The 27,233-nt window shown below is 38.4% G+C and overlaps 2 protein-coding genes across 7 annotated transcripts in view; one reads left to right on the top strand and one right to left on the bottom strand.

The window, feature by feature from the left end:
- The window catches only part of trit1 (tRNA isopentenyltransferase 1), a 125,912-nt gene that overhangs the window by 12,004 nt on the left and 86,675 nt on the right, over window positions 1-27,233 (bottom strand). The window lies entirely within an intron of this gene.
- On the top strand, window positions 186-26,220 carry fam49al (family with sequence similarity 49 member A, like). Of its 5 annotated transcripts, none has more exons than XM_077196365.1 (12): window positions 186-365; window positions 9,324-9,416; window positions 14,011-14,091; window positions 17,308-17,429; window positions 18,717-18,822; window positions 20,970-21,106; window positions 22,480-22,557; window positions 23,148-23,264; window positions 24,113-24,192; window positions 24,315-24,441; window positions 25,870-25,940; window positions 26,019-26,220. In XM_077196365.1, the coding sequence occupies exons 3-12, from the start codon at window positions 14,022-14,024 to the stop codon at window positions 26,080-26,082; spliced, it is 972 nt and encodes a 323-aa protein (XP_077052480.1). In that variant the 5' UTR covers window positions 186-365; window positions 9,324-9,416; window positions 14,011-14,021; the 3' UTR covers window positions 26,083-26,220. The 5 variants fall into 5 exon arrangements, with proteins under 5 accessions (XP_077052480.1, XP_077052477.1, XP_077052478.1 ...); XM_077196362.1 differs by lacking the exon at window positions 14,011-14,091 and adding an exon at window positions 14,523-14,602 and having other exon boundaries at window positions 229-365; XM_077196360.1 differs by lacking the exons at window positions 186-365; window positions 9,324-9,416 and adding exons at window positions 10,356-10,567; window positions 14,523-14,602.

Below are 27,233 nucleotides of genomic sequence, written 5' to 3'. Positions count from 1 at the left end.
GAGAGAGAGAGAGAGAGAGAGAGAGAGAGGGGAACAGAGCGTTCTATTTCTCATAGATGAGCAGCTGCTAGGCAGGACTGTCTTGAAAGCAGAGAGACAGTGAGAGAGACCATTTGGTGCCTGAACGCAAGCGAGGGAGGGGGAGATTGAGACGCACACACTCAGCGTAAGCTTGTGGTTTAAGCAGACACTAGCCGTGCGTTTAGGGAAACCCACAGTCTCAGCTCCCTGGGATACAGGAGTTTCTGGCCCTGCTCATTTTCCCCTTTTCATTCTTTTATTTTACTCCCTCCATTCTTTCTCTTCTTCCTTTTGCCTACGGAAAGCGCTGGACCACTGTTTTCTCCCTGAAACACACCGAGCCGGTAAGAGGGCGCACTAATTATTTCTGTTTCCAGCTTTTTGTGTGTGTCAGTATCTTTTTCTGCTTCATTCATCCTCATTGATTGGGGAGAGAGAGATGCTGTTGATGTGCTAGCATGATACCTAGGGGATGTTGTACCGGCATCCATCGCAGCCGGCTTATACTGGGACTGGGTGCGGAAGAAGGAGGGATTGGAGGAGAGGGAAGGGAAGGGGGTGTTCTACTTTTTTAGCCCCACGATCGGTCAACTGGGGCTCGTCCTCTTTCACTGCAGCACATGGCAGAATGCACACACTAACACACAAACACACAACACTCCAGTTGTATTACACGTACGTGTCCTGTAACCGTCTGCTTTAGTAAGGCTAATTAACGCACCTATTAGTCTAATCAATACTCAACCTCTGATATTAACCAAAGCCAGTGGTGCATAAGGAGGTGTTATGGGTAAATAGTTATGGATGTTCTCGTTGATCAACCCTTTTGTGGACATAGAAGCGTTTTCCCTTCAGGCAGAGTGATCTTCATAGAAATGGCATTTTATCCCCCGGTGACAAATATAGAAGCATTTGTTGTAAACGATAAACCACACAGGGCTAATTAGGTTGCATGCGGTTGTATGTGTGCAGCTTGTGCATTGTTATAGCTAAAAACATGTAGCATGTGAACGGCTGAGAGAAATGAATGAAATCATGAATGGAGAGATGAACCACTCCTTTTTTCGATTAGTTCTCGTTCTCATGAGCGGGGTATGGGAGAGGAAATTCACACCTGAGGGGGGGGGAGAAAGAGGTAGATGTATGAATGAAGCCCTAGAATATGGAGTCTGGTCATACATGTCCGGAAATGAATGTTTTCGATTGTAAAAGACCCCTGGCATGTCAGGAAAAAAAATCAGGTTGGGTGGATACAAGATCTGTAATTTACTGAATATACAAAATAATTGTTTTTTGCACATTTACAAAAACATAACAAAAAAAACACTCAGTGTCAATTAAATAACTTGAATTATACAAAATTTGATGTGTAATTACTCAAAATGAGCCTGATCACTGTTAAAATGCACATAAATGGAGCTGACAGCAAAATATAATTCATAAGTGCATATTGCGTAGGTTTGTATTTTATGAATACTTGAAATGCTTTTTAAACCAAAAAAGTTCAGAATTGTATCATTAAATCACATGAGCCTCATTAGTTCAGTGTCAGAACCGCATACACATCAAGATGTCAGTTTAGCAAAAATATGTGCTTTACCCTTATATGAAATCAATCTGAGGCTGAAAATGTATTTACTTGTCTGTTGCTAGGACACTCCCTTTGAACATTTTATATGAGGCCTCTGATTGGCTGCAGCCAATGATGCAAGTTTCTCACCTCAAATCTTTCCCCTTCGCCCATGGAAACATGCCTGTCTGCATTTCTTACTTTCCTTCTCTTTATACCTCCATGTCATAGATCGTCTGAACCTTGTGTCCATCTTGCACCTCTCTATCCCTTCTTTGTTTTAATCAGGCTAGATGGATAGAGGGATGGTACAGTGCAGATCCTTTTCTCTTTGTTGTATTCTTATTTCAGAAAATTGTATTAAAAAAATCTGCTGGCTGTAAATAAGAAAAGCATTAAAGCCCAATACAGTAGCAGTTCATTCTCAGCGTTCTGCTCTCGGCTGATGTGTGATTTCTGCAACTGTACTGGTGGCAAAGACTCTGACCCCCGCCTTCACATGAGCATTATATATGTGCTGTACTGTAAGTGGGTCAGTGTAGAATATGTGGCATGACAAGCGGCCTGAAGCTGGACAGTCATAGAGTGTGGGAATTAAAAGAGAAGGGGGCTGAATTGTCTTTGCTAACCTTGCCACAAGGTTCCATCATCTCCACTGCAGCTTGACCCATGCATTCATTATAATGCATATGTATCAAGCCCGGAGGCTGAATATCGTGCAGAATACAAATAACTTCCTTTTTTCTAACACTCTGTAGTATTAGACCAAAACTTAAACCTTTTCCATACTTTTTAATACTGATATCATTAAGTGTAGCTTCAACTATCTAGCTTCACATACCAAACAAAATTGAAAAAAATACTGTTATCAAACAGGTTTTCCCTTCACACCAAGAACTTCCTTTTGTATTACCTAAGGGACAGTTCGCCCAAAATGAAAGTTCTTGATATCATTTATATCATTTACCCTCGACAAATCTTCAAAACACAAGATTTTTTTGAAAAATGTTGGGGTTCAAGCAACAGCAGATTCCATTGACTTCCATTGTATGGACAAAAAAACAGACGTTGTGCATCTGTATTTGTGAAGTAGTGTATGATTTAAAAGGAACACCTTGCTATGCGATTTTTAGCTTAGAGCCATTTATCTCCATGAAGATGCTGACATCTTTCTTGAGAGGCCTACTGGATTAACTTTGAAACCGCAATAAAACACCAGGCTAATTTTATAATAATACGAATCAAATCAAACTAAATCCTTAGTGCTATCAAAATGCTGGATTAATGTCTACACCGCTAACTTCAGTTCAAAAGACATTTCAAATAAAAAGATGAGGGATTACAGAGCCATTCTGAAGTGCAAAGGCACACATACTATTTTTGAATGTTTTTTTTTTTTATCCCTGTCTGATCCCCTCTTAAAGTCCCACTATACTTTCACTTTAATGACTTTAATGACTTACAGGAATAATATCACAAAGTTTGCCAATGGATCTTATGGCATATTAATGAAGTTTCAAAAGGAAGCTTAAAAATTTGTCTCGCTAAACGAGGTCAGGCTCTTTATCAAACTTTCTTTTAACGCTAATAATTAATTGAAAGAATTTGCAACTTCATTTACCCTCAATGTGTTCAACTGGAAGGAACGTAATTGTGATTGATTTAGCCATTTTCAAGATCAGTGTCTCGCTTCAAGTGCATGTTGGCGCTAATCCTTCAAATAAATTAAGCTCCATTTTCTTACGTACATATACAATATGTACATAACTCAGAACAGCTGTCAGAGGAAATGGTTACAGATACTATATTAGGTCATGGTGACCTATGTCCACATTTTGATTTCCTACAGGCCTGAGGTGAGAGCAAAGGCTGAGACAGCGCCATGTGAGATGGTATGTCTATCTGCATCCATTGCATATAGGCCAGACATTTTACACTGATGCAGGCTCAGAAATCTCTTTCAGAAGGACAATAATGTATCTAGATGACAGAAGATAGTATCAGGACCTTTTTATGCTTTTGCATGCATTTTTTGATCAGTGCATCACCACCTTCGGGAATATGAGAGTTGCAGAGGTATGTCTAAACAAAATGTCCATTGTCCTGATGTCTAGCATATCAGCCTGATCTCATGAAAATGCGTCTCTACAGCACTCATTGTGTTTATCGTGCAATTTATACGCAAAAAAGAGTTTTTATGTGCATACATATAATACATACGTATTATGTATTAATACATACTACTAAACCTACCCTAAACCTACCCATGCGTAGGGGGCCAAAACTCATTTACACATAGAAAATTGCACGATAAACACAATGCGTGGTATAGAGACGCATTTAGTGTGACCGGGTTGCAGAAAGCTGTTATGGAAACATTAGGAAACAAAACCCTAACCCTTGCATAAATTTTAATACTTAAATGATTAAGTGATTAAAATATCTAGCTTCACTTACCAAACAGAATAGCAAAAAATGACTTCCCTTAAAGGCTGGTTCAAATTATTGGGGCAGTGAGAACTAGACTGCTGTTACAAGACGGAGACTTTAGTTTTTTTGTAGACAGGCTCTGAGGGTCAGAGGCAAAGAGAGTGATGGTAGAGCTGATACCCAGTTTCTCTCATCTCCTCTTATCTGTCTATCTGCCCTGCAAAATTCGAGCAGCGAGAAAATTAAAGTTGCTGTCAGACATCCCACCAAAAGCTTTAATGAGCAATCATAAGCTTGAGGAGCAGGCTAAAACAAACTCAAATATCCTTGCTCCAAGTTTTTAAACTGGGTCATATTGAAATTTCCATTAGTTATGTGCATCAAAAGCCTCATTGTTGTCACGCTGTGCATACAAATATTGTAATGGTATTATTTAATGGACCTGACCTAACATGAACTAACAATGAAAAGTTGTATTTTTTTATGCTGACGTTAAAACATTAACATTAATAAAGTACTGTAACAAATTGTTTAAGTATAAGGAAAAATATTTTATTTAAACTGATTTAAAATGAATACAAAGTAACAAAAAATAGTCATAAAAATATAAATAACAATTGCAAAAGGTTTGATTTTAAGAACTTTTTTTTTTACGTTTCTACAAAAAACTGTAATGATCGCAACTTGTTCACCAGTATAAATTTGCATCTTAAAGCAAAGTCATCTGATAATCACTGCTTTATGATTCTTATTTTGAATATTGCAAAGACATTTTGATCAGGTTAATTGTGGCTACAAGATGTTTGTTATGGATGCTGATCTTCGGGTTGCTAGTGTGCTGATATCCCAGCAAGACTACTTCGGTCCACCAACTAGAACGACCAGCATAAACCAGCTTGGACCATTGGAAATTCATGTTGGTCTTTTCCAAATGGTTCTGAACTAAGACATCAGGCGTGATGGGCGCTTTATTCCAAGGAGATTGCAAGTGTTCTTACTATATTTAGCACCTGGTTTTGCTCCCTGACCTTGAGCAGGTGTGTTCCACAAGGGGAGTGAGGCGGCATGAGAAATGGGTAAAACAGACACAAACTGGCAGGTAGACGTTGTTTGCTTGATGTGCTGCCAGAAGGGCTCAGTCACACCAACAGCAGTGAAGAAGTGTAAGGGTCTTTTGTTTAAACGTCACAAAGGGTGAAAACAGTGATATCACAATACACGGGGCACGTGCCAGTGTTAAAATGTGTGGGTCATTCTCTTAATGATACTTTCCAGTGTTTTGCTGACAAACTTGCTACTAAAAACATAATAGCTATTCTCTCAGGGGATTTTCTATATCTTTCAAAAACAAGAGATAAAAATGAGCTTGAGGATAGAATTTGGTTATTACAGATCTGGATATTGCCACTGTATTTCTATTAAGAGGACAATGAAGCAAAACAGTGAAATCAAAAATCTATTTATCCACTGCTAACTGTTCGTTTGATGTTAGCTCATTGTTTTGCATTGTGTTTTTGCCAATAAGGCTCTAAAAATGCAATTCATTGGAAAATTCCAAAATCTAAAGATTCATTTTGCTCTATAATTAAATTCCAGTCATCAAAAGGAATGAGCAAAAAGATGAGAGATTCTCTACGATCAAGACTTTTGTCTCCTGTCAAGCCCTTGAGCAAAGGCACACAATGCTAATTTGCAATTGCCCTCCGTGCTATTCTCCGGTCTCAGCCTTTTTTCTTCTAGCGCCGTGGATGGAGAGAGCGTGGGGGAGGGGTCGCGGTGGAGAATTTTTGTCCCTTCTTTCTCTCTCCTCTTTCCAGTTCCTGTACTAGCATGTTTTGCTGTTCTCCAATATTGGCGTAGGTGACAAGGGGCTGATGATGGCTGTGCATCCTCAACCCTTTCAGCTGTTGCACTGGATTTCCATTCATTCGCTTCTTTCGGCCCTGCCGCTGCCATCTCCCATCAAGCCCAGAGGCGAGCCCACTTTCAATACCGATTTCTCTTTGAGGACCCGCCATGCTAGGCTAATGCTGTCTCCACACACTGTAAGAGCTATAATGAAGCCCATTAAAAAGTTGGACATGTCATAGACAGGAAGTGAGAGGGATAGGTAGAGTGAAAATGGAGAAATCATCACTACTATTATTCCCTGACTTCCCTTGTGAAATAGAAGTACACTTTAGCATACTTTTGAAAAAAATACTTATTACGGAAGTAATACACTTTCTAAGTATATACAGTGCTTAGCATAAGTGAACACACCCATGCTAAAGTTGACTAAAAAGAGGAATAAAAAAATCATCTTTTGGATATTGAAAAAATCCAACCTATAAGGACACCAATTTTCTTTATGAATGAATAATGTATCGTAAATAAATAAATGCTCTTCCTTAAAATACAGGTTGCATAAGTCAGGACACCCCTATGTTAAATTCCCATAGGGGCAGGCAGATTTTTATTTTTAAAGGTCCGTTATTTCATGGATCCAGGATACTATACATCCTGATAAAGTTCCCTTGGCCTTTGGAATTAAAACAGCCCCACATCATCACATTCCCTTCACCATATCTAGAGATTGGCATGGTTTTATTTCAGTTAGCCTAATTGCTGGTTTGATTTGCATTGAGAGATGATCTTATGGAAAGTACCCCATACCAATCTCTAGATATGGTGAAGGCCAAGATAACTTTATCAGGATGCATAGTATCCTGGATCCATGAAATAACTGGCCTTTAAAAATAAAAATCTGTCTTCCCCTATGGGAATTTAACATAGGGGTGTCCTGACTTATGCAACCTGTATTTTAAGGAAGAGCATTTATTTATTTACGATACATTAATCATTCAGAGAGAAAATTGGTGTCCTTAAAGGTTGGATTTTTCCTCATTTTTTAAATTAAGGCATTAAGATCAATTTCCAAAAGATGATTTTTATTCCTCTTTTTAGTCACCTTTAGCATGGGTGTGTTCACTTATGCTAAGCACTGTACTTGAGTGTGAACTGAATTCAATGTTTTCGAACACTTAACTGCATGTTAATTGTAATTAGCTGGAACATTTTTGACCCACTTGTTGTAGGACTTAAGTACATCTTTACATGTAATTTCATTATTCTTCTATTGTCTTTGAATTATGGTTAAAGTTGACTGCTGAATAGGGTGAATTTAGTTAAATTGCGCCGTTTTCACATTTCTGTCAAAAAGTAGTACAATTTTACAGAATTTAACGAAACCTGACAACAAAAATCAAAGAGCTTTTTGCCATTTGTTCATTTCTTTTCATTACTCACACACTTTCATTATTCTTTGAAAGTGCTTCTGTGTTTTAAGTATATTAATGAGTCATTTTTTTTTATATTGGCAGGTAGAATACTGTGAGCTATAGTTTCTACCATACCCATATAGTATAATAACTTCATGAATTTAAATCATAAATAAATGATGCCACCCTCTAAAAGCACATTCCGATCAAACAGATGGCTCATTCAAGGTTGATCATGTGTAGGCTTGGAGGCTTTTACTCTAGTTTGACTCTAATTTGCAAACAGCATTTTCACATATTTAACATCAAGCCTGAATGTTCGTTGCGACAATATACTGAATAGAATAATTGGTTTCTACCTATTCACACATTTACGTGTATTCATTTGGTAGACGCTTTTATCCAAAGTGACTTACAAATGAGGAACAATTTACCACAAGAGCTTAAAATATTTGCAGAACACAATGCCAGACCAATCTGTTTTTTATGTACAGATGTGCAAATTGAACCTTTAGGGTTTACACAGCTTATCACTGAGGCAGTACCCTCAAAGGGACAACTTTGTACCTTATTTACCCCCAAAAGTTTCATAGTAGTACCTTTAGGGTACATACAGTATTACTTCCCCTAGTTTCTGATATGAGCATTTAAGGGGCATATAAGGTACTGCCCCAAAGAAATGCTGCAGAGCAGACTGTTTGAAATCTGAACAACCAATGAGATATCCAGTCCGTTGGTAAGCCTAAAGCTTCTGCTTCAAAAACTGAAAATAAAGGTGACATTAGTGCAAATGGAACTATAAATGGGCTAAAATAACTTTAAGAGCCTTGTGTAAAGACTGAATGCAGAAGAGAACATCTGTTCCAGTTTCCTCAGAGAGCTCTTTATTGTAATGCAAGTCCTTTAGATGAAGTCCTTTGAAGTTACTTTGACCTGACACAGCATTGTTAGGATGTCGCTGGCAAAGGTCAGAGTTCATTAAGAAATTCTTGACCTTGTGTATTGTTCACTGTGACATGTACATCAGTCAAGACCGACACAGTACAAATCATTACAACTTTATCCTCTTACATTTAAACACGCTTTTTCTTCTTGGGGTGGACAGGTTTGCTTTATGCACTAGGTATGCACTCAAAGATATTTCTTGGTCCCAGGTGACCCCGGATGACCCTGTCCTCAGCACGGTCATTAAGTCTGAAGTCCCCCAATGTGAAGTGAATTTAATTGCAGGTCATATACTGCTGGACTGTATTGAAATTCCACAGCATGCATCCAACACGGTTATAAAGATTACTAGCTAAACGAATGGTTATACGCTACCATTTAAAAGTTTGAACAGTTGAACGGTATTGAATATATTTTCATAATCAGTGTGTTATTGTTTTTTAAAGGTAAAGCATAATTTCATTGCTTGAGTCAATGACACGAGACACAATGTTTCCACTTTCTGGGAAAATTAATCTACAAACTGCCTACTTATTATTGTCTCAGCACATTAAGATTTAAAAGTATTTTAACAACTTTAAATTTCACACTTTAAACAGTAGAATGGATTCTGAGTCAGCCTGCATCATGTTGGTGTGGTAAATGATCCCCACATGTAATGGTAGAAGTATCAGATCAGTCATAAAGCCACTGCAGTGAGTAGATAGCTTTGTGTGCTGCGTGATGCACAATGTGCTGCACACTGCCTCAGATTTATGAGACATTGCCGCATAATGCATTGAGCTAACAATTTACGTGGCTCCTTATTTGAAGGGTTATACTGGGGTGGGCGAGTGTGTTTGCTGGGTGTAATGATAGATTGGTGGCCGGCCGTGCCACTCAAGAAATTAATCAGATTGTGACCTGTCAAATACATATAAAATATCCCTTCCCAAAGGTTTAACACTTTATTGTCTGCTAGAGTGACTGCTTTAAAACAAGCCTCTGTATGTAAGCACAGCCATAACCTCAGATCCACACATGACCCTGCCATATTGTTCACGTTCTGAGCCTTTTCTCTGAATTCAACTGTCTTTATTTTTTGTTGTTCCTCTCAGGTAGTGGAGGCTGATGCTGTGATACTGCAGGAGAAACATACAGGCTCTCATTTGATGCAGTGAAGTGCTCTGTGAGGAAAATCGCAAGCAAAGGTATGAACCAAAAAACAATGCGGCCACATTCGCCAGGCCATATGGCAGCATGTGTGATAGAAGGCAAAAAAACCTCAGAAGTGTCTGAAAGCAACTGTATTCTGTCTGCCCAATTTGTGATGGTGCAGATTTTCTTATCGGTTTCAGCACAAACAGCAGAGTAAAACTCCAATCAAAAATAGCCTACGAACAGATGCCATGCAGAAACATTTATAGGCATTCGTTTCGTCCGTTCATCTCTTTATAAGCAGTAATAAAATCATGAACAGATATTTGAGACAAAAGCTTTACTGTTAAAGTTATGCAACATCCTGGATGTGATATTACAATAAATATGCATTTCCCTGGCCAGGTCTGGACTCTGAACATCAGAAAGAGACAGTGTGATATTGCTATGTAAGCACAAGATTTTCAGTTTAGTTTCTACCTCAGTCAGTTGTAATCGTTTATTTTTGTTTTGTTTTTGGTCAGCCCAACAAGCTTCCACCAGGGTTACTTCCTAATAACTGAGTACACCAGGGCTCTGTTCTCTGTATTTAGTTCTACAAAGTCAGCTTTAATGAATTTCCTTTCTTTTTCAGTTGAAGCCCAAAAACAAATTTTAATATACCGTTCATTTCAAACCAGAAAATAGCAAAAAGACTAGGTACTTTCTCTTATTGCAGATCACAAAACAACGGTGCTTTTTTAAACTCAGTAGAGGAGATGTTTCGTACACAGGAAACTGCAGCTAGAGATTTCAAGGCATTGTTAAACCCATGCACTAGTACAAGCCACCTTTTCTCTAACCTCTCACTCTATCAAAACCAAGCGTACACATTAGGTGGCACCACAGAGAAACGGTTTAACCAGGCTATTTTAAATTAAGCCCTGCCTTTAAATAGCAGTCAGAAAAAGAGAAGTGTGAAAAGAGCAGAGGGATGTTGAACGCAGAGCTGCAGAGGGGACCGTTGGTAAGGCTGAGAGGGTTCCTGTGGGGCTGTACGGCACCGACCGCATTAAGACAGACTCTTCACAGCTGGGCTCAGGCACAGCTCTGGAGGAGGAGTACTGGGAGGAATAGACTGAGATAGGACTGGGAAACGGAGAAGACTAGCACAGTGAGGCTTTTAAGGGAAGTTGGAAGAGGGAAGGCAAACATTTGTTGGCTGGTAAGTAATGGACAGCTGTATGATTTTTTTGTTGAGATGACAGCTGCAGAAGATTAATTGCAGGTTGACACTTTTCTGAGCGAGAGCTTTGGTTAGACACGATTGATGTCTGATAGATGACAGACAGACAGACAGACAGATAGATAGACAGACAGACAGATAGATGAGACAGACAGATAGACAGACAGACAGACAGACAGACAGATAGATAGATAGATAGATAGATAGATAGATAGATAGATAGATAGATAGGTATAACAGACAGACAGGCAGATAGATAGATAGATGGATAGATGGATAGATGGATAGATGGATAGATGGATAGATAGATAGATAGATAGATAGATAGATAGATAGATAGATAGATAGATAGATAGATAGATAGATAGATATGTTTGCGGTCTTCTAATAGACTGTTGTATACTTTAGACTTGGATTTGGCTGGTAGCTTATGAAAGCCTCAGATAGACGGGAGAGGCAATGTGGTCCAGCCATGGAAACAGGGCTCTATACTGGTGGTTGCCAGGAGACAGGCAGAAGGGGGGGATACTGCCTCTTAAGTGATAAACAGGCTGAGAGGAGCCATCTTTGCCTTGTGTGCCATACGCAAAGGATAGGGCTTGATATGGAAGATTTAGAAGGCGAAATATGAAACAGTCAGATTCTTATTTCTATTCTTATTTCAAACACTGTCCATTGGCACATTTGTGTCTCTTGGGAAATGATAGGTTTGTGCTATTATCAATGCCATGATAATCCAGCTATTTTATTACTTGAATGTTTCTAAATAGCATTGTGTCCAGAAATATTCTGCTCATGCAAGCTATTATCAAGAGAAGCTGCACATTTGGTGTCCATTACCAACTGCAATTGATATTTAGCTTCTGCAAATTGAACAAACCGAACAAACAGAACAGTTATATTGATACTACAACATAATGTTCTAATCAAATGCAATGTAATAAAGCAATAAGCACCAAAAACATGTTTTTGTCCAAACCAGCAGTAAATGTGACATGCAACAAGACATTTTGTCAATTTCTATTTATGTCACGCTGGGTAGCCCCACCCACATTGAAATCTCATTGGGCCAAAATCCTGCTCAACATAACTTGATTTTCTATTATTGCATCATGTCACATAGCAGTTTTTCTTTCAGTATGGATCAAATTCACAAGAAACTATTAGTCACTCCTGGTTACACTGCGTTAGTTTGAGTTCTGTTCATTCAACATATAGTTATATCACAAGTCACACAATAGTAAATCACCACCAAAAGGTGTTTGTATCTGCCTGTGTGATATGTCATGATTAGTTATTTCTGCTAATTTTCCTGCAGCATGCAAATGCTGCATTGCAACAAACAAAATGACGACAGAAAAAAGACTAACATTATATTAACATTGTTTTGTTGGTCATTTAATTGTTTTGTGAGTGCTATTTTGAAAAGGACATCTGTTGAACTGTTGTGCAATGACAATGTGTGGAGAACGCAAGTGGAGTGTAAAGATGGATGAAGTTCGCTACTCCTGTATCGTGTGATTCATTAATATCTATTGTTGGTCACGAAGATGGTTGTTGCTATTGTGCCTTTCCCGAGTTTATTCCTGCCTTTCCCCAGTGAGCCTGCTATGCCGTGCAGCACATGGCTTCGGATTTTTGAAAATGAACTATGGGTTATTGATGAAACAGCAGGGTATGCCTGGCCAGACAAAAGACGAAGAGCTGTACTGCTTCAATGCCTCGGTACAGAGGGACAATGGATTTTCTTCTCTTTGCCTAACACGTGTACGATGTATGGATGCACTGAAAGCCTATTTCGTGACTTTGTTACTTCCGTAAACGCTGTTAGGTGCTTCATGAGACATTACAGTGTTGCTTTGCGAGAGCTTGTTGTTTCATGTGAGTTCGGTGCCAGTATTGAAGGAATGATACGCGATCAGTTAGTAGAGAATGTGCTTAGCTCACGAATACCTGAGAGACTTTTCCTAGAAACTGATCTTACACTGGACAGAGCTGTTATAGAAAGCAAGTTTGAATTTGCTGCCGATCAGGCTAAATCCTTGGTTGATTTGGTGGTTGACAGTGGATCTTCCGTATCTATCCTGCCCTATACAGCACTTAAATACCATTTCAGTAACTCACCAACTGACATGACTGTTTCGCCGAAGAGTTACGCGGCTGTAACACAAAATGAAAAAGTACACTGATGCTAAGTGCGGTGCTCGTCCTCATTGTTTCCATTGTTATGGGGATAAAGTGAGGGTATGGAACCCCTTCCATCTTCTTAAGGGACACAGAAAGTTTACTGATCCTTTCACGGTTGCCAAAACACTTAGTGATGAAAAGACATGGAATGCTTCCCATCTCACTGGATTTCCATACACACCAACAACTCCAGCTGAAAACACTGCTCATACACAGACTCATACCACTAGACCTAAATGTGATGTTCGAAAGTCTAGCTGGTTAAATGACTACAGGTATCTTATCAGATTTTCTTGTGGTGTGAGGTGTGTTAAGAGTGAGGAATCTGCTTGGAAAAACGTCGGAGCCAACCCAATCTCGCGGCAATTAGTATTTTACGAGGTGGCTAATTCGTATGAATTCGTACGAACTCACTCGTATGTTTTTTGCTAAATCGTACATATTTTATGAGTTGGCCAATTTGTTTGAATTCGTACGAATGACCTACACCTGACCCCGCCCCTAAACCTACCCATCACGTGGGTTTAGACAAATTGTACGAATTCGTAACATGTTGGATATTTATGATCAGAAATCCTGTTGTGTGGGGGGAACCCAGAGAACAAACGCTCATGCACTCTGTAGATTGTCACATGGAACAAAGCTATACCAAATCAGAAAGCAAGCAGATGGAAGCATAACGATTACATCCAAACCTTTTTCTCCCCCCCCCCCATGAATTTTCTGTAAAAAGCAGTCCAAACACTATTATCACAGACATTTTTTTCTTCTTCTATGTTTGTTTGCATTAAAGTCACGTTTGACCACAAGAGATTTTGCGAGATTTCCTGTGCTCAGTTGGGAATCTGGCTGTTTGTGAATGGGATCTGTTAGTATCTGGTGTGCTGTCTTCGTCACATCGCGGCACTCCACACATTATAGGATTAAAATGGTTAAATCTATGAATATAGATGAAAATGAAAATATTAAAACAAAGTTATATCACTCAATGTTTTGTCAAAAAGTTTATTTTGCTGATGCTGACACAAATAGTCTTTTCGTTACATACCGCACGAGAAAACTAGCATCATTTTTTCTTTTCCAGCATTTCACAATACACATTCTGGCCTCTTACTACAGTGTATCATCCAGAGCTTTTACAGTGAAAACACACACTGAAAGTCTAGAATTCTTGCTAATGATTATATTATAGGTTGTATTTCTTTGTACTGTATGTATTTGTCTTCCTTGCCCAGGTTTGCCGGCCATGGGGAACCTCATTAAAGTCCTTGGCAAGGATTTAGAAAACTGTCCTCATTTTTTCCTGGATTTTGAAAGTAAGTGTTTCGCTGGTGTACAGTGTGTGTACGTGTGCTCAGATGTATATGTGTGTGATTGGAGATGGAGGTATCAGGGTTGGAGCAGATCTAAATGCATCCTCTAGGTAGATTAAGACAGACTTTTGTATTTGGAAACTATTTCTTTTTTCTCTCTTAATGTAGAAGCAAACCAAAAGTTCATTCATTTCCCTTCATGTATAGTAAGGGAGCAGAAAGAAAGAGTTTCAGTGTGATCCAAGTGACCATATTAACATCACCCGAGAATCTCTTGTGTCCGGAGCGACATCGAAAGTGCATCCCGAAGCCTATACGCCCGACCCCCTCCTCCCCAGACACCACGCACATTCACACGAACACACACCCAACACCAGAGACACGTCTGCCACACCTCCCATGACCCACACGCTTCTCCCTTCTCTCTGTTCCAGGGGGATCATGGGAAATCTCCTGAAACTGCTGGCTTGCACCGAACTTGAGCATGGCCCAATAGTTTTCCTTGACTTTGAACGTGAGACCATCTGGTTTTTATGTTTTGAGTTTGCTTTTCTTTCCCTTATCATCACGGTTCCTTCTCATTCGCTGTCCTCTACATTTTCACTTCCTTTTCTCCGCCATCCCTCTGTTTGTGCATCAATGCTTGGCATTCAATGGTTTTTCGGTGACCTCAATTTGTGACGTGCCTTTTTTTTTGCGCTCATCTCCAGGTCAGCTCCGATCCGCTGAACTAAAGGTCGTCGTACGAATGCCACGCTTTTTTTTAGCAGTTAGAGTGGGATGGAAATAATCACATAACACTTAACTTATCTCCTCTTTTTCACCCAAAACTTTGCAGACTTGTAAAGTGTGTTGGCGCCATAATCTGTTCCAGTATGTCCTTGTACATCTGGATGTGTGTGTGTGAATGCATTATTAACAAGTTTGAGGATTTAAGGAAGTGGGAATAGAAGCTGCCTTTTGAAAGGGGAGCTTCAATTTCCTTGTTCTCTGATGTCGTGTTCCCTTTTAACCCTTACCTCTCTCTCCTGAGTAATCCTTCCTTTTATGACACCTCTAACAGCTAAATGCCTAACATCTCCTATTTTTATGGAGGAAATAAAACACCTGTCCTTCAAGTGTGAGAACCCGTAAGACTTAGAGCGGTTATTGTCTAGTCTATACCATGAAATGGCTGTCCTTCCTCTAAAGAATATTTAAATTGGCAGGAGATGTTCTTAAAGTGACAAGCCATACAGTTTAATGCCTTTGCTTGTAATTCATTATAGGGTCAATGACACATGTTCATTTTCTTCTCAATGTATTGATTAATTGACTTAAATACACCTCTTATATGATGGCCATTTGTTCAATTTCTACATTAAAATTCATTTTGATATCTATTTGTGGGGCATTAAGTAAAAAATGTCTCTGGTGTAAATCACCTTAGATCATAATAAGAAACATTTCCAAATAACAATAATTTGGCATAATCTTTAATCATTTCTTAAAAAGCAGTGAAGCTATTTCAATTAAAAATATTTTTTGTTATTAATAAAATATCATTAACATAATTAAACATGATTCAGTGTTATAATTGGTGTAAACAACATGCGAAAGCCATATTGTTTTCATGAAACAAGAAAAAAAACAATTATAATCACATCAACTTTGGAGCATGTTTCTTAAAAATATCAGATGATTTGACGTTTTAAAGATATAGGTTGGTTCAGGTCAAGTGTGCTGCACATGCGAACATTTCGATCGCCAAAAGTCAAACTGAAAACATGTAATCAACAAAAACGCAAATATTACACTTCATGGCACATGTGTTTTAAACTAAATCTTGACAATTCTTACTTGTCATTGACCCTATAGCAGAATCCATGAAATATAAAGAAGTAACATCAAAACGTTACTCAAGCAAAACATTTGGACAACAGCCGCTCTCCTGATCTTGACTTTTTGAATTTGTGACAGTAAAACAATGATCACCTCTGTTACACAGCACTGACTTACATTTCCTTAGCTCTAAAATGGGGTTACTGTGCCACTAATGGCATTCATAAAATTATTATATCTCAAATTCAAGACACAGAAACAAGGCTTTTGTGGAAATAGGCTTTGAGCTCAAGATCAGATCAGTTTTACTGAATTGCTGATACAAGTGATGAACCAAAAGGTCTAAATGGTGCACCGCACAATAAACGTGCGCAAAAGGAAAAGCAATCATTACAGTACCACTGTAGCATGTTAGTCTTCACACACTCTGTTCTTTGAAGATCACAGGCAGGCTGAGCAAACAGACCCGGAGGTGACATGATTGGGAGGAGCCACTGGCAATTACACTGAAATGTAGTGTATGTGTGTTTGCTCAGCTGATTGCACAAACATCTATATCCATTACAGCCCCTCCGTTTGGAAGCGGTATAAGGGAATGCACTTGTAAATTGGACAGAGAGACCCCTGCTTCACAAGCATCACTTATCGTACAGAGGCTTGGGAAGACTAAGACATCTGGTCTAGGAAAGACTTTTAATGACAGCACTACCCAAGATGCCCATTGCTGCAGTTTTTACACTCTTAAAAAATAAAGTTCTTTATTGGCATCTATGGTTATATAAAGTACCCTTCAATATCCATAGAACCTTTCCCATGCACTTAAGGTTTGTTAAAGTGTAAAATAGTTATTTAGATTATTAAAATGTACTCTTTAAACCCATCCTAGCCTCGCCAGCAACTCCACATGGAGCCGCATCACTGGCCGTGGCCTTTCGTTGACACTTCCCACTAGAGCTGTTGATATCAAGCCCAGCAAATCCTAACATACACCGACACAACCTAAATCCTCCTCATGTACTCCTGACTCACAATTACACCATCATCATTACCAGATTAATCCACATGGATTTATGGATCCTATCTATCAAAGCCCGTTGGAAAGAGCTTCCTCCTCCGGGTGCCAAAGAAAGATGATAATTCAATGTTAGCGTCATATTAACTCACACCATGAAGCTTTATTTCAATGAATTTGCCAGTTTTTAGATGTAACTCTGACTTGACTGGTTGAACACAGTCTACCGTTGATCCAAAACATAACTTTTACCCATTAGGAAAATAGCATGACAGTGTGACAGAGGTGATATAACTTATGAATTAAGTTAAAGAATTGAAAAAGGTGTATCGTTTGGGCATTCGACTATCACAGTTTGAATGACTCAATCTGATTTCTGCCCACAGATGCTCAGCCCACTGAGGCCGAGACAGCCGTGTATAACCAGGTTAGTGCTGTGCTGGAAGAGGCCCATGGGATACTGGCAGAATTACAGTCTTACAATGGAGCAGGACAAGAAATAAGAGAGGTAGGGTTATGACTCTAAAGTTTTACATTTTCTGAAGAAAAATTGTGGTGTTTACCTGTGCAAAACTAGGGTGCTAGGGTGTTCTGACTGGTTGCTTACTCATTCAAGTTAAAAAAGCCCATCTTATTCTGAAAATCAAGTATGAATTTTATTTCATCACCCTCCAGGTTATTAATGTAAGCATACATCTTCTCAACAATCTGCATGATTTGAATTATTATAATGCGTGTCCAGTACAATTGTTTGAATTGTTTTAAACTGTAAAATCTTTTGTAAATCACTTATGGAAAATTTGATAAATGTATCTATTTTATTTATTACATAATCTATACACTACCATTGGAAAGTTTGGGGGCGGTAAAATTTTTGTTGTTTTTGAAAGAAGTCTATTATGCTAGTCAAGGCTATATTTATTATTATCAAAAAATATTTTTTAAATATTATAACAATTTCAAATAACTGTCTTCCATTTTAATATATTTTTAAATGTAATTTACTCCTATGGTGGCAAAACTGAATTTTCAGCAGCCATTACTCCAGTTATCAGTGTAGCATGATCCTTCAGAAATCATGATTTGCTGCTCAAGAATAATTTCTTATTATTATCAATGTTGCTTAATATTTTTGTGGAAACCATGATACATCTTTTTTCAGGATTCAAGAATAGCTTTTATTTGATTGATTAGCTATTATTAGTTTTTAACAAATTGTTTTTACTGTCACTTTTGATAATTGAATGCATCTTTGCTGAATAAAAGTATACATTTCGGCAACACTTTAATTTAAGGTGATGTAGTTACACATTACAACATGTATTTACCATAATAATAACAACAGTAAATTATGCATAATTACAAGTAACCCTAAACCAAACCCTAACTCTATAGTAAGTACATGTAGTTAATTAATATTACTCAGTACTTATCCGAATAAGTACAATGTAACAACGTTACCTTAAAATAAAGTGTAACCTATTTTTTTTTTTTTTTTTTTTTAGTGGTGTTGCTTTATTAGAAAAAAAACTGCTAAGCCCGAGCCTATTATAAAGCACATAGGATTTCTAAAGCATTAGTTTAAGCAGGTTGTTGGTTTGAATCATTCTGGTTCATAAACAGCAGATGTGCAGGAGTTCTTCAGCTGTGAATGTTTCACATTGCTGAAGAAGCCCTACAGCATACAGTGTAAATTCATTTAAAAGTGTACAAATGACCTTGAGTTTAGTCAATGTAAATGAATAATTCTGTTTGACTGTCGGTCTCAAGTGTTCCTGCTTGTCCTTCTCTCCAGGCGATTCAGAACCCCAATGACCTCCAGTTGCAGGAGAAAGCCTGGAATGCAGTCTGCCCTCTTGTGGCCAAGCTCAAGAGATTCTATGAATTTTCTCTCAGGCTAGGTAAGTGGGTGGCCAATTTTTTTCCAGTTGTCTTTTTTATAGTCATATAATGGGCCATGCATGCACGAGTCAACCAACGCGCTGACCGTGCGTACAACGAGTGGTGCAAGCATCCATTTCTGTCCTCCTCTGCAGCTGACCTCGTAAAGAGTTGGCATGGCAACCGTGGCAGCAGAACCTAAAGGAGGCTGACAATTCAGTAAACTCAGTTTGCAATAGTCGATCGCCTGCCTCTTTTTTCACAGCAGTGCTGACTAGTGAGAAACACAGATCTTTGGCCAGACAGATAGCATGCAGATAAGCTTTCCCTGCCGAACTATGGCATCGCAGTGACTCATGAGAATAAGAGGCTCCACCCTATTCAACACATCCTGCCATCCGCAATATCTGGTCCCCGGCTGATAGAGTCAGGTTTCCCGGTAGGTCTCCAGATAAAACATATCAGCTCCTTATTTATAGTAGGTTCGCTGCATATTTCATGAGAGGAAAGGATAGCTCCTCTGGAGACATGCTTAGGCATACTAATGACAATTCAGAGATGGCTTAGCTCTGATGATGTAGCTGTACGTCTTTTAGTCACCAAACAGGAAACATACGCTAAGAACTTTACACCGGTAAGATGTAGATCACAGACATACAGTATAAATTCACTCTCATTAGATAAAATGAATGCAGTGATAATACTGATGATACTGCAATAACACTGCTTATGACTTGACTCTCTGTATTATTTGATTTTGATATATCAATAATGCCACAGAGTGGTCATATATATTACCATTCAAAAGTTTAGGGCCAGTAATATTTTTTTTAAATGTTTTTAAAAGAAGTCAAAAGAAGATCACTTACAATTTTCCACAAAGGTCAAAAGTCCAAACATTCCTTTTGCCATAATTCAGTGAGATTTTTGTATGCACAAGGAGTCTGACAACAGCTAGTATGATCCACATGAAGATCTGATCTCACCATCATTGGGTCCATCTGGGATTACGAAAAAGAAACAGAAGGAAACTAAATCCAGAAGAACTGTGGCAACATCCCCAAGATGCTTGAAAAAAACTACTTGCAAAGCTACAGTACTGTGAAAAGTTTTAGGCACGTGTGTAAAAATGCTGTAATGTGTCTATGCTTTCAAAAATAATGTCATAAATAGATTTTATTTATCAATTAACTTCTATTAATTATATCAAATCAATGTTTGGTGTGACCACCCTTTGCGTTTGAAACAGCTTTTGTCCTCTGTACACTTGCACATTGTTTTTCAGGAAGCTTTTCTTCTGGATTTAGTCTGTGTCAGTTTTTTTCTGTTTCTTCATGTAATCATACCAGCTGTTGTCAGACTCCTTGTGCATAAAAAAATCTCAGTGGGTTATTGCAATAATGGCAAAAGGAATGTTTGGAAATGTAAACTGATATTTCCTACTGACACACTAAAGCAAAATTTAAAATTACTGGCTTAAAACCATTTTTTAGGGAAAAAACTAATGTGCCTAAGAATTTTGCACAGTACTGTATATATATATATATATATATATATATATATATATATATATACACACACACAAATTTACAAACTTTTATATTAGATGCGATTAATCACGATTAATCAACTTGACAGCACTAATTTAAATTTAAATTCATCAATATTTCTCATCCATGATAATGTTGGAATAATGATGGAATAATGTTCAGTCAGTCACTCATTTTATCATTTATTAATACATTAGAGGTTTAACTGGAGTTTTAAAAGCAACCAGCATTTGTGATCATGGTCATATACTGCAGTTTGGAGTCATTAATGCTTGCATCAACTGCAGATTCCAATGGTCTTCAGTATCTAGGCAACACTAATGGGATTACAGGTTCTTGTGATAAACTGCAGCAATTACAAAAATACAAAAGAGAGGCGTTAGAGGTAACAATGATAACTGTTGTGCTGGTAACCATGGAGATGAAATACATTGCAGTGCTGCGCTATTGGTACAATATGCTGCTTGGATTACAAATTCGATTAAAGGTTAGAGGTGTGGGAGACAGTGAACAGATGATAAAAAGCTTCAACAGAATTCAATGTGAATGAATTTGAAAAAACTAATTGCAAAAAAAAAAAATTACTGAAAAAATCTGTAATCAATATCTCTTTGCAGAGAACGCCCTGCGCAGTCTATTGGAGGCCCTAACTAGCCCACCCTACGCTCCCATGCAGCATCTGGAGAGAGAGCAGGCCCTCGCCAAACAGTTCGCAGAAATCCTGCACTTCACTCTCAGCTTTGATGAGCTTAAAGTGAGTGTTTCTCACGCATTACTCACTTTGATTTCATGTGGCATGAGTTCTGCTAAAATATTTAGCCCTGCACTCATTCAAGCCTCTTCACACTGATGTTCACTAAGAGTCACGTCAAGCAAAATGTCTAAATCACAACACTATTAGCTGGTCTGTCTCTAAAATGCACCCTTGAGAATGGACATTTAAGAAATTATTTTTCCACAACGGGATGCATTGTTTTATTTAACCTCTTGAAGTTGGAAGTATCCACTTATAGAACCAAGGCTCAGTACATCAGTGAATTGGCTGGAAAGTACATTCTATAACCTGGGGTTATAAAACCCTGCTCTGGAGTTGGCAAACCCGCATTGTGGCGCCAAACGTGTACAGTGTGGAACAAACGAATATGGTGTTAGAATGTCAGATGCTTAGCAACCGAAAACTAATTGCATGCCTTATACTTACGTCAAAACCCATAGAAAAATCCTGAGGGAACCACTGGTGAATTAGTCTTCTGAGTTTTAATGTCATCCCTGCACCACTCCGGCTGTGTCCGAAATGGCCCTCCTATACCCTTAAATCGGGCACTATTTGAGGGGAAAGTCATTAGTAGTGGTGTCCGAAACCATAGTAGACATCATCGAGTGCACTTATTCAATCCCACAATGCACTGCAATAATGAGTGTACAACCAATGTACACTCAACGGCTAGATAATACCCACTGTGACAGTCGCGGCAAATTAATTCCCGCATCTCGCCAGATGACGCCGCAGCTGAATCATCCATCCATCCGTTTTCCAAACTGGTCCAATGGGGGTACACTGTAATATATTAACAGGTATAAATTCCTTTTTAATTGATTATTGTTTAATTAATTAATTATACATGCTAGTTTCCATGATAAATCTTTTCATTACTACTGAAGCAGCCAGTATGCTAAGTTTCAAATGATTATTAAACAGCTTTCAGTGTCCAAATTCGCTCACTCGTGTTCATTCACTCCTTCAAGTGAACTATATTAGTGGAGTAATGTAGGGAATAGTGAATGAGGGTATAGGGGGTGATTTCGAACACAGCTTCGACTCTACAGCAGGACGCGTGCTGCGTTTGTAGAATCAATGACACTGACACCGCAAGTATGCAGATAAGAACGTTAACCCAAGGGTTTAGGAATATAATGTTATAATAATAGCTAAATAACCAGGATTAATTGTTAACCCATAAAGTATGAGCAGTGTGAAACGTGAAGCAAGATAACTCAGGACTCCGTTTACCCAGGGTTTAGAATGACCCAGGGTTAACTATTTCAAGTGTGAAAAGCCCTTCTCTTTGTCTGAGAAATAATATGCACTGAAGACTGCTTTGATCTAAATCCTGTCTTTACTACTAGATGACAAATCCAGCCATACAGAATGACTTCAGCTACTATAGGAGGACCATCAGCAGGAATCGTCTTAACAACCAGCAGGTAAGATCAACGATCTGCCGAAATCGACATTACTATAGAAGTGTTCACTCTACCACTGAGTTAGAGACGTTCCTGGGTCAACATATTTTGTTGATCCTGGAACAACATTCCTGTCCAAAATGTAGTCCTAATCATAACTACCCCTGAGCCTACCAATAAGTTATCCCTAAAATGAGAGGGAAATGATGGGTGAATAACACTGATGTAGAAGCACCTACTGTAACCTTGGTTGTGAGCCTAAACTTGATATAAACTGTAAACTTGTCCCTCAAATCTGATTTGTTGAAAGGAATGTTGTTCTGCGATCAACAAAGATGTTGATCCAGGAACATGTTGCACTTGGTGAAATCAGGTTCTACAAAGGAGCACATCCGTTTTTAATGAAAATGACAAATCTAAAAGAAAAATAGCGCAGAACACCAACTAGCAACCTACAGTTGAACAACCCCAAAAATAACCATTTGAGAATTTTATAAATGTCTGAGAAGAGATTACATTTGCATGTGGAGGTTAGTGAATGTGTTACTTAAAAAATAAATCTTTATATGCAACTGAAACATATGAAGTAACATTTTCCATTTGCAATACAGTTAGAAGCTGAGAATGAAGTAAATAATGAAATGGCCAATCGGATGTCGCTCTTCTACGCTGAAGCCACACCCATGCTCAAAACCCTGAGCAATGCCACGACTAAGTTTGTGTCGGAGGTAAGTAAAGTTTTCACAGAGGCTGAGTCTGAAATCATCCCCTTTACCCTTAAATAGGGCACTATTTGAGGGAACAGCCATTTGCAGTGGTGTCCGAAACCACGGTGGACATTATCAAGAGCCCTCATTCACTCCCACATTGCATCGCAATAACGAGTATATAACCGCTGCACGCTCAACAGTTAGAGTATACCCATAATACACTGGGAGACGCCAGAAAATGGCACCCGCAGCTGAATCATCCATCCATCCATTTTCCAAACCGCTAGTCCAATGTGGCTGCAGTGTAATATCATACAGGTATACATTTCTTTTTAATTGATTTTTGTTTAATTAAGATATATACATGCTAGTTTCCATGACAGAGTTCAAGATAAATCTTTGCATTACTACTGGAGCTGCCAGTTTTCTAAGCACAACTATGCAAAAGTGGCAGCCCTTCCGGCTCACTCAGTGTCCAAACTCACTCACTCGTTTTTATTCACTCCTACTAGTGGACTATATTAGTGGAGTAATGTAGGGAATAGTGAATGAGGGTATAGGGCAGGGGTAGACAAGTTCGGTCCTAGAGAGCCGCTGTCCTGCAGAGTTTAGCTCCAACCCTGAAAAAAACCCTTACCTGCCTGTATCCTTAGTAATCATGAAAACATTGATTAGCTTGTTCAGGTGTGTTTGATTAGGGTTGGAGCTAAACTCTGCAGGACAGCGGCTCTCTAGGACCGACCTTGCCTACCCCTGGTATAGGGGAAGATTTCGAACACAGTCTAAATCTTCTGTAAATGTAGAAAACAGAAATGTTGTCACCCTCTAGAGGCTCTTACTGGTCTTGATTCACATGCATGTTGCAGAATAAGACTTTGCCAATCGAGGACACCACAGATTGCCTGAGCACTATGGCCTGTGTGTGCCGTGTCATGCTGGAGACTCCGTAAGTTCATCTGATTAAACATCTTCTCAATAAAAGATTTCAATTATATGAGTTTTTATTCATGTCAGTTATCCAGAATGGGTTAATTTTTGTTTAAAATGATCGCTATGTCTTGTCCCAAGGGAGTACCGGTGCCGTTTCACCAACACAGACACCATGCTGTTCTGCATGCGTGTGATGGTGGGCGTCATCATCCTTTATGACCACGTTCATCCAGTGGGTGCCTTTGCCAAGACCTCCAAGATTGATGTAAGACCAACTTATTGATTTCAGACAGTGCACCTTAAAAATATATGAATGTCATTGTAATTATACAGTATATTAAAATATCAAAGTAAAAAGACACTTTGCAAAAAAAAAACATTACTGTTAAAAAAAGTACGGATACTTTCTGGATGTCAAATTTTAGTCGATCACTTTCACAGTTAACGTGAACTATATCTTGAGGAGAACTGATGTCAAAATCAATAGTTAGTTTATAGCTAAAGGCTATGGAAAAGCATAATTGGTTTGCAGATTGTATTTTGTTTGTCTAGCAGTGCAAGGAAACTCATACATTTAAGTGTGGATAAAGTGTCTACAGGCAGATTGAACTTCTGCATATTTTAAGAATATTATATAATTGAACTGCTCTCGTACAGTAGTCCACCCATGTACCCAGTACTCACTCTCATGTCATTTCAAACCTGCATTTCTTTTCTTCTTCTGCAGAACATGAAATATTATGTTAGGCAGAATATTCACTCTTTTTCATAGAATGAAAGTGAACAGGGACTGCGTAAAACCTGTTCAAATTGTGCACAATTTTGTTGAAGCAGTGCCATAGCTGTGTTTTAGCTTTGTGTGATATAGTACAAATTACATTATTTACTGAAAATCTTAACCCTCTGCTGTAGGTCTGAAATATCATGTGCATCAACTACACATCTTTGCACGTCATATTTAAAAATACACTACCGTTCAAAGATTTGGACAAATTACGATTTTCAAAAAGTTTTTAAAAGGAGTCTCTTATGCTCACCAACAACCAAGGCTGCATTTATTTGACCAAAAACACAAGTAAAAATAATAGTTTTCCATTTTAATATATTTTGAAATGTAATTTAATTTATGTAATTTAACTTATGATGGCAATGCTGAATTATATTAGAAAAAAAATCTTTACAATTCTAACCGTGTTTCACAATATTACTGTTTTGTATGTTTGATCAAATTATTACAGCTGGCGAGAAAGAAAGACTTCTTTAAAAAACATTCAAAAATATATTTATTTCAACCTTTTTACTGGTAGTGTTTTTGAATGCAGGTGGAATTTGAGAGATGCAGGCATTTTCAGTAAATAACGACTTCAATTTATCTCAGATCCTCACATAAATGCTATTGTATGACTTTAGAAGACTTGCAATATAGTGCTCAAGTGGACTACATTTAAGGTGCTTATTTGGCATTTTTGGAGCTTGACATCATCAGTCCCGGCTTTCAGTTTATGGAAATGAGCAAGCTGGATGATTGTAATATCTCCACATATTGTGGACCACCTTAATCTATTTGGACCAGCACTACCAGGGGGGGGGGGGGGGGGGGGGGGATCACAGTCAGCGGTGAGGGACAAAAAGGGGTGACCTTTCTTTTAAAGCTGTATTTTCGCATGCATGCGTGTGTGTGTGTGTTTTGCAGATGAAGGGCTGCATCAAGGTGTTGAAAGAGCAGCCTTCAAACAGCGTGGAGGGACTGTTGAATGCACTGAGGTGAGTGTGGAGTAAATCACTTGACACAAAGAATGTGCAGCACATGCATGACCTGAAAATGTACTTTCTTTCATCCAGGTATACAACAAGACATTTAAATGATGACAGCACCTCTAAACAAATCAGGGCTCTGCTTCAATGAGAGCAGGAGGAGAGGAAGGAACCACAGAGAAAGAGACTGTCAGAGAACAAGCGATGGTGGCTGGCAATCCTCTGAAACCTGTTTGTTTACAAGAGCAACTTGATCTCAAATTAAATAAGATATTCTAGAAAAGAAAAAGGAATACGAAAATAAATAAATATATATATATATATATATATATATATATAGAGAGAGAGAGAGAGAGAGATTGTTGATGGTTCATCACCGTGTGTCATTTTATAAAAGCAGGAAAAATAGAGATATATATGTATATTAAAATTCATTACTTAAACAAAACTACCCGGTGTGGATATAAAGGTCTTTCAAAAACATATTAAATATTCAAGAATTGAATTAAAAAGCGGTAGTTAAAACCACCAACAAAACTGGTTCATATTCCAAATTACGTCTGAGAGTATTTTTGCACACTTGAAAAGGAATCCCACCTCACAGGAAATACTTTAACATGGCTTGAAACTGTATAGTTCAGATCCTTTTTCATGCGTTCAAACTGGATTTGATTTGCAATGCCTTTGCCTCGTTATGCTTCATCCAATGCATTCTGGGAATTGTGGGGTTCCCGATTAAAACTGCAGTCCTTGGCATTTCATCTTCGGCACAAAGTCTGTTAAAGGATAAATGTAAAGATCACATACTTGAGACACATCTCTGCTGACATCGCCAGAAATCAAACTATAATCCTCTAGCTGTATATACTCGGAAAGCACAGGATAGTTTTGTAAAGAAATGAAGCGTTTTGTTAGACTTCTTCACTAGTGCTGTAAAGCAATACTCTACCACCAAGGTGACAACTGCAAACACGTTCATTTGAAATGCCTTCATACCAATGTATGAGACGCCGGATAATGCTAGCAGCTCATCTGTGGAGTTTAAAGGCCAGTTGTACATATCATTAGACGAACAATCCTTTAAAAAGCTTGATTTCTTTTGTCTTTGCTCTTGTAAAGTTGACGTTAAAACGGAGCGAGTAAGCCATGAAACTGTAATTCAGACGCAAACACACATTCTGCCCTGTGCCATAGCTGCTTCCTGTACCACTGCGTCACATTCAATCCAGACGGAGTGACATATAACAAACATGATTAGTAGAAAGTTAACAAACAAAAACCAAAACACACCATTGTGAACAA

Source organism: Siphateles boraxobius, unplaced genomic scaffold (assembly GCF_051911475.1).
Source record: "Siphateles boraxobius isolate OS27281-9 unplaced genomic scaffold, OSU_SipBor_1 35, whole genome shotgun sequence".
NCBI lineage: Eukaryota > Metazoa > Chordata > Actinopteri > Cypriniformes > Leuciscidae > Siphateles > Siphateles boraxobius.
This window is presented reverse-complemented; position numbering and strand designations above follow the sequence as displayed.